This window comes from Hetaerina americana, unplaced genomic scaffold (genome assembly GCF_022747635.1).
Source record: "Hetaerina americana unplaced genomic scaffold, ioHetAmer1.1.p SCAF_5, whole genome shotgun sequence".
Lineage (NCBI taxonomy): Eukaryota > Metazoa > Arthropoda > Insecta > Odonata > Calopterygidae > Hetaerina > Hetaerina americana.
The window spans coordinates 5,926,377-5,935,105 of record NW_027287095.1 but is presented as its reverse complement, the minus strand read 5'-3'; the positions used below and the strand labels follow the sequence as shown (position 1 = coordinate 5,935,105).

The window sequence follows — 8,729 nt, the reverse complement described above, 5'->3', positions numbered from 1 at the left end:
TTATTAGACTACCTATAGACTGTAAAGGGTCAACTTAAGAATAGCAAGACGGGGAACAGGAAACGCAAGTCGCATTGACATAATAGCTTGGATGAGCAAAAACAGTCCATATTACTATAGTTTTGGGGTTAACATAGAAGGCCAAACGTGAGTGGACAGTCTCATTCCGATATTAATTTAAACGGCTGAAAATGAAAAGCTTTCATCGATTAAGAAACTGAATTGCAATTAATACATTTTGATGGAAAAAATTAGAACATGGAATGTAAAAAGGGAAGGCAATGTTTATTTTATGCATACATTTTCAGGAAAGTATTAATTTTACTTCCAATAAGCAGTAATTATTTTATTATGAGATGGGTTAATGATGAAATCTTAATTTAAATAGTACAAATATTTCGGTAACAGATGTTTTCCATGAAAGGTAACTATGGTGCACGAATGAAGTATTTATGTCGTATTAACATTTCATATATTTAAAGAGGTATTCGAGTGCTGTCCTAATGATGGATGGGATTAAGGGGTGACTCCTAATGTACTCGATGAGGTACCGCAGAGCTGAGCACACTTTCCCCTTAACGGCATCGCTGACCGCCCGCTTGTCCGCCACGAAGGAGTCCACGTAGGGATACACACGATGGTAAATGCCCACGGCGGATCCCGGCTGGTCGGCGTCTTCTTTGCCCACCAGGATCCCGTGGAGCTGTCCACCGGAGACCAGGGGTGCCCCGATGTCACCCTATATAACGAAGGAAGACAATTTGAAATGGTAGTCACATAGAGACTTCCCCAGAGAGAGAAAATCTCCTAATCGAACGGTATGCTCATGTGTCGACGGAATATTTTACTTAAAGTACGAACAAATTCAAACTTAACCTTCACACGGCAAGCTACCTCGATGGTTCTACACCTATATAAATAGTGAGGGGATCATTGCGGCCCTAGTATTAGGGAACGGGTGGCAAATGGAGTCTTGGTTAAGAGAGAATGAAAAAGCAGTCGGTATAAGAACGATTTTTTCACGAAAGCTTCCACGCCGAGAACCTTACTGAGACACACTCCTTTAAACTTGAGTGAGATATTAAAAAATTGTAGCGGCAAAAACTAGAACAATAAAATTGCAGAATCAAAAGGTATTTCTAGCCAAATATTAATGGAGATTTTAGCAGAACATGACACTGATTCTGTTTCGGTAGATAAATTAAAATAAAAAATAATTAACTTAAATTTTAAATACGTTTCACGTACACAACGAGAGGAAAATGTTTCTAGACCTTATGTATGGGAAACACGCAGGTAGCCACGCTGACACTACATTGAACTTTCGTCAGTTCAGTATTCAATTGCTTATGAATCACTTCATTCCTTCCAAATAATTTCGTTCACACTTTCTCCTCATTTTCTTAACATACTCCTTTTAATTACCACCGAAAAAGATTTCCGAAAATAAGTTACTCCTATGGCATAATGATGGTAGAAGTTTGAAACGTCTGAGAATATTTCTTAATAAAAATGAATAATTATTTGCAGAAACATATATAAAAGACTTACGTGAAGGCCTTGAGATCGGAGGCACAGCAGTCGGCAGGTAGTCTTGGGAACGGTTGCACAGTTGAGGTCGTCCGTATTGTCCGCTTGTTTTACTGAGAGTTGGCTCTGAAATATTGTATATAGTGTTGATATTAATTAAGAGATGCAATGTTAACGAATACATAATGTCACAAATATTTTGACGTTCAAACCGCGAAATCTGGAAAAATCGTAATAATAATGAAAATTGACTAAATAATCCTATATTAGACTGCGGTAAATGGGTTCGCATGCATCCCAACTTGTTTTTCCTTTCGCCTAGTCGCTACAATGTAGAAGAACTTTCACCCATGCAAGTTATTCTTGTGGAAATACCAACTAGACTGCATTATAATCCGGGGGAATGTGCATTGATTCAAGGTTCAAAGAATGCGCCACTGTACATTTTCGGCGTGCCATTCGAAGGTAGAGGCTGGATCGTTCGAAGCGGTTTCGTTGAACACTCCATTTGCCAGGTTTACATTAGGATCATAGTTCACAATGCTGAATGGTGATTCGACCTGAAAAGGAAAAGCAATTTGATGTGTAGCATACATTCCACCGTGATGGAGTTAACATTTTGGCTCGCTTCTGTGGGGCCAGAAGAGCAATGCGTCCAATGGAATGAAGTTATTACATTTAAAATATTAGTCATAAATTCGGATGCGCTGAGAAAAATGCTTTTGTTGAATTTAAAAGGATATTCTTTAGACAAAGGATATTTGATTTAGTGTATTTTATATATTAGGCTTTGGAAGGAAATTTGATCGATGCAACCTTTTTCGAGCGTGCCTGAAAAATTTTCGCAGGTCATGCAAATATGGAATACATTTGAAAATAAGGATTCTTTCTTCATATTATTCGGCCCTTTCAATCTACTTAATGTTTCCAATAATTTGATTTGCAGTCAAAAATAGTATATAGAATAGAATAATTAAAATAATTATCGTCAAAGCGAATAATAATTCCGGGTAAATGGGTGCAATGCCAATGCGATCTCCATTGAAGAGTGCACTAATATGATGTTGGGGCCATGTATAAGGCAATTCATTTAGGTAAAATTTACGTTCCCATGTAAATTAATAATTTAGATGGAGGAATCAGAGTTTATTAGCTAGACGAAAAGTCCTCCACCACTGTCTTGATTATGTTCAGTAATAAATTATCTGACAACTGCTGTTGATTTATCGTAGAACTCGAAAATATTCGCCCAAAAGTAATTGCGATAAAAGATCGGGAGCAATCTCGTTAAATTAGTTATGTCTTCAGATGAATATGTTTTATTGTTTGAGAAACATTTCCGGAGTAGCAGGTTGTAATACGCACCTTGACGACAGCCAAATCGAAATCCTTGTTGAAGGGATCATACCGAGGGTGCAAGGTGACGTGTGAGACCTGATGCAACGCTTCCTTTTGGAGACCAACGGCCACTTCCAAATAGTCCGTTTGTGCCCTTCAAGAGACGGAAACGGAGAGGAACATAGAGTAAAGCCCCTGGGTAATTCTCGCGCATGTCACCAATTGCACCGAAAACACTTTTACCCGAGATGATCCCAAATAAATTAAAGTTTAGTTTGAACATCTAAGTTTAAATTTTTCACAGTACTTTCATAGAGTAAGGTATACTTTTTTCCTCGATTCGTAACGGCTTTATACACAGTGCATTCTTATTTTCAGACATTGTAAATTAAAATGAAGCATTAGGTACTCACGTTTGGACGCACTGCGCGGGAGTCAAGACCAACGAGTCTCCAATCACAGCGCCGCTGCACCTGTGCTGTCCCATGAACCGGACGGATGCCTGGAGAATGTCAATTATCAAATCAAGCGTCGGTGTGAAGATGAGGAGAGTTCTTAATTGGAACCATTAGGATTACCACATTTCTAAAAATCGTCGCACAACCCATGGAGGTTCTTGAGTACAAGACACATCGAACCCGCTCCATAGACCTCCTCTCTTTTACTACATATTCAATCATACGTATCTTATTTACCTCAAGGGAATAATGGCATCTTCTCTCATTACTTGTGTTACAGTTTGCATCTCAACATTCATTAAATAAGGACTCGGGACATTTCTCCAACATTACTTATTATAAATCACTACTCAATGAGACGTACAGGTCAACCATCATTGTTATCTCATTATTCCATTGGGTGTCCACTTTCCTTGTATCTCCGCAAGTCTCACAGTAAAATGTCATTCGTGATATTTCAAATATTCCACTTCATTTGTAAATAGGCCAGAGATTTAGGAAAATTTATATTTACATCTCATATCACAAGCAGAACGATAGTTCCACAGTGTTAGTAATCCTATAAAATACAATTGTAAATCAGGCTTGGATTAGTAGAACGTATACATTGTGAAAAGCAAACAGCATCTTTGTTTAGTCCGCATAATATTTGAATGTTATGACCCGAGTTTAAACCTGATGCCAGTTCAGACAAGATGATGAAACTATGTATTGAATACCGTTTGGTAAGTTTAAAATTTTGGGTGGAATAACGCAGTCGCGTCCTTTTCTTTCTATTAGATCTTTTATCAGCGGGAGACTTACGTGAATGGGAATATCCTCTTGTGACACAGCACGGGCATCCAAGGACACTGAAACTAAGAATAATATAACAGATTAATGTTTCACTCACGGGAGATGTTTTCATTTCATGCACAGATAAACATTTTTAATCGAGAAAATCCATAAACAATAATTTCCGTCGCGGTTAGCTCATAAAATGTTTAACATTTTTTATTTTATCTTCGAAGAGCAGGCTTTAAACCTTGGAAAGGCATCTTATTAAACAATATCCCTAATTTCGGGTGGAATAATCGTTAACTCTGCTATTGGCATTGACGAAACCTAAGAAAAGGTCAAAGTTCTGCAGGATGTATTTACCAAAGGTTCTCAGAAATGAACCTATTCACTCTTTGGCCATTCATTAGAAATACATGAGATAACGCCGCGAATTTACGAAATACTCACATTGTCGTCAAGAGTCCCTTTTTAATCAAAATGTAGCCTATCCTATGAGTGATAATATTCCGAGAAAATCAGGTGGGAAAGGGTGGCAAAAATTTACAACGTGATTCAAGTGAAGACAACATGGAAAAGTAGCAAGCAGGAGGAGGTGAATAAGTTTGATTTCCATCTCAATACTCATTAAATAAGGATTCGAGACATTTGTCGAACAACAATACTAATTATATATCTCTACTTCTCGATAGCATATCGATATTCCTATACATATTTTACGGAAAACAAATTCACGTTGAATTAACATCAATGCATGAGGATCATCCAGCTAATTGGGAATGTTTTTTACCCTTAGAAATGTTGACATTCTAATGCGCATTAGCGGATGACTGCGTTGAAGTTACTGTCGCGCGTTCGCCCGCACGTTCTTTGAAAATATATATTTGTTGAAAGAACTGGAAAAGTCATTCTGATTCTAAATAAATATCATTGTACAATAATATCATATATGTGTGTATAGAGTATTATCGTGTCGTATCGCACTCCCTCATTTAAGAAATGGTTAGATAGTTAATAATATAGTAGTTTTTAAATAAAATAAATCCTCATCTCAATATTCAGGGATAAAAGTATTTTAAATGAAATTTTAGGGCTTGCACATCGGGGACAATTTAACTCTTTAAAGTCGAAATAGTGAATCAACTCACCCAAAGCAAATGCCAAAACAAAAAATGCGGACTTCATGGTGGAAGTAGTTGCTGCGTGAATCGGTTGAGTTGAAACACAAATCTCTTCCTCTCCTGTATGCCTGGACGATTGCCGTACGAATGGAGGGCCCGTATTTATATCGTCAGTTGAATATGAACTCTCTTCCTCCTTTATTTTCCTTCTCTAGCCTCTGACCAATGATGGCACGGAGTCTCTTGATTCATTTTTCCTGAGCATTCATGATAAGCAACTGCAACTGCCCGTTATCGCATAGGGGGTGACCTTGCTTGCTGACCACGTTTCCTACGATGCTCGTAGACATTCCGCGATAGGTTAAGAATTTTTTCGCTCATAATTATCACATATTATTTTGAACCAATTCTGCGGAATACGATTGGTTTATCTCTTGTAAGCGATCTGGATTAGGCGAAGAAGCCGTGCAGTTATAGGAAATGAATCCTTAGTGTAAAATATTTTTTGGTTTTTCGTTTGAAATATACTAAATGTGAAAACTACTGAATATATTTAAATGATCTAAGTTATATTTAACTATGCCAAAACAGGGTTATTACAAAAACATGGATTCTTCATGAAACCTTTTCTTACAAAATCTACCCTAATATTTCATCGCCACAAAGACACGAATTAATCGGGCTCTGGGAATCCGTCAGATAAATGTACCAGTTTTATTTCTTGAACCATCGCATTGAAAATCAAATTGTGTCAAGTGAAAAAGTTTGAAAGAATAAGAAAACTATCGTTTATTAATAACTCTTACTAGTCATTTTAGGGAAACAACCTATATAGGATGTGTTCAAAAGTGCTGCACTTTCTGGTGATATCCTAGCTGGAAACAAGGGAGATTCCCTTTTAGGGTATACGAATATAAATCCCCAACGTACAGCTACAGTTTGTACCGAGATGGGTGAGTACTTGTTAGAACAACGACCGAGGATAGCAAAACCCCTTCTATCAATACCAAGTGCCAACTGCCTTCTCGGAGTACGGATTGGCGGAAAAAGAAAACTATGAGATATGGAAATGTACAAATTTCCCCATGTTCGAAATGCAAAAAGTTTGCATTCACCGGGACCGGAACTCAGGGGAATCTTGAATTCCGGGTTCGGGTTATTATTAAGATGAATGATTTGTGCGTTGGGATTTCATTCCCTTATATTGAAAATCAGAAGATGGTTCGGTTATAGTTTCACAATTCTTCGAATAATGAGACAGTTTGGTTTGTATCCTAGAATGACACTGGGTTAAATGCCTGTCACCCACTCTCTTGAGTTATCATGCTCAACGTTTCACTAAAAAGAAAGGAACTAAATGAATGGGCTTGGAGTCGTTTTATTATTCGTGGTGCCTGCTAACCGGGAATGGAGGCTGTAGCGAGAAAGTAGGGGAAAGAGGATTATCTATGTGTTTGGCAGCATCAGAATAATTATTGGGACGACGGATTTTGAGCATCTGACTGTTGACTACAAGTATGATACTCGTAGAACTGTGCAAGAGGGTTAAATTAAAGGAAGGAGAGGAAAGGGAACGGGAATGTATGCGACCCTTCATGGCGTAAACATTTCAGAAGTTATAAACAAAAATAAGAATTAACTAATGATCGGTTGGGTTGGATGACATCCAAGAGAAACTTTTTGGAAGAGAGTTCCACTGAAAAAGAAAAAAAGCGATGTTTTTCCTTCTTTCTTTTGAAATATCGACTAAATTAAATGTTAATCCTAATAAGCTATTGAGTGAATACTTAGTTTATTTCTCTTTACCTCTCCTTCTAAACGCGTCCTAGATTCTTTGATATTCTCAGCTTTGTGGAAATTCTTCAAAAATCAAAACACGAATGTCGGTAGAAGATATCAGAAGCCATTAATCGAATTAGAAATGAGGATGAGAAATGACCTGATATAGAATGTAGATAGCTACCCCAATTTTTATATAGTACTCCAAGCCCAAAAACTAAATATTATATTTAATTAAATAGTAAAAGGTAATGTCAATATTCATAAACATTCAGAGGAGAGATCTGAATGAATTGTAAACGTAATATAATAGAAATAAGTGTTCACTCACGTATTACTATATGATAATGTCTCCACTATTGTGTTTAAAAATATTAACAAAATCCCTATTAATATCAAGGCAAAGCATAAAGGACAGGCTTTTAAGAGAAATGATGTAATTTGATGGCGAGAGGAGAAAATCCTAATGAGGAGCGCTATAGGTAAGACAAACGTCAGGTGTCATGGGAACAGCATGAAGAGGGGTGATTTCTGTTTGCAAAGAAACGTGAGAGAATGATAGGTGACGCGGCAACAGTAATGAGAGCAAGGGAAAAGTACAGTGTATACATAAAAAAAGATGTTGGACGGACAGGCATCCCATTTTTAAAATCGCCCAAAAAATCTATTTTCTGCACTGTAAATATTCTTTAAATGTAGAATTAAAAAATAGTGAAAACGAAATCATCAACAAAGTATTTTCTGACGAGGAAATCCTAAAAACGATATTCTTATTTTCGATTAAAGGATTATAACAGAATTGGTATATATGTATGGTTGTAAAATATAGGTATACATGTAAAACTTTTAAAAAGTTAATTTAATAAAATGTTGTATATAGTCACTTCCATCAGTAAAATATACGAATCGCATTTAAGCAAAACGTTAAGCCAGTGAAGTAAATCAGAGGGCGGTAGTATTAATAGGCTATTATATTATAAAAATGTAATTTTATCATGAAAAATATTAACGCTGTTATAATGCTTTATTTTAATTTTCGGTGAGGGAAAATATTGTAAAAGATGCTTTAATCATTCAGTCAGTGTAGAATCTCTGACAACATTTATTTGATAAAATACCGTCGGAGTTGGAGAAAGGGTCGAATTTCACTACGAAACTAGAAAGGTCTCCTGAAATGATTTTTCCTCCATGTCTCTGTGTAAAGGTACCTAGAATTGGCGAAGAAGGCCTATAATTTCCCAAATTCAGTATACTTTTTTAATCGAATATCCTATTAGTTCCAAGTAATTACGGGAGGTTGCACAATACGATTTACTGGAAGTCAGGGACCCTTAATCTGAGAACTTCAACGGCACGCCACATATCCTTGTGAGATCTCCTTGTCCACCAGATTACATCAATATATTTTTAAGATTCATATCCATGTGGCATATTTCTCATAATGGCTACTAGTTGGGGACTAAGGGTCAGCAATTAACTTCCTCCTTCCTGCCTCGTGATAGCGTCCAGTTACACATAATTGTGATTAGGACTGGATTTCCTTCATATTTTCCTTATTTGCGCGCTAGCGTCCAATCGAATATCTCTGATAAAATCCAACCGATCGCGCAAGTCAGAGTATATGCGAGCAGTGTCACCTCTGACCTTGCATTTTACTTATCAACCCCACAGCACACACGGTATAATATAAACTCATCATCGCACACACAGAGTCATTCACCGAGGA

General features: G+C 36.9%; 1 protein-coding gene across 1 annotated transcript; it reads right to left on the bottom strand.

Annotated features, from left to right (window-relative positions):
- Window positions 1–266: 266 nt before the first annotated feature.
- LOC139693881 (trypsin-7-like) lies at window positions 267–5,357 on the bottom strand. The gene is made up of 7 exons (XM_071592197.1): window positions 5,252–5,357; window positions 4,131–4,183; window positions 3,282–3,370; window positions 2,896–3,022; window positions 1,974–2,090; window positions 1,552–1,656; window positions 267–739 (listed from the first exon to the last, which is right to left on the bottom strand). The coding sequence occupies exons 1-7, from the start codon at window positions 5,286–5,288 to the stop codon at window positions 461–463; spliced, it is 807 nt and encodes a 268-aa protein (XP_071448298.1). The 5' UTR covers window positions 5,289–5,357; the 3' UTR covers window positions 267–460.
- Window positions 5,358–8,729: the final 3,372 nt, after the last annotated feature.

Excerpts from the sequence above, each read along its gene's own strand:
- LOC139693881 (XM_071592197.1), bottom strand. The coding sequence starts at position 5,288 with ATGAAGTCCGCATTTTTTGTTTTGGCATTTGCTTTGG. Across the intron at positions 4,184-5,251 it reads TGTTTTGGCATTTGCTTTGG|TTTCAGTGTCCTTGGATGCC; the intron begins GTGAGTTGATTC and ends TATTATTCTTAG. Across the intron at positions 3,371-4,130 it reads AAGAGGATATTCCCATTCAC|GCATCCGTCCGGTTCATGGG; the intron begins GTAAGTCTCCCG and ends GACATTCTCCAG.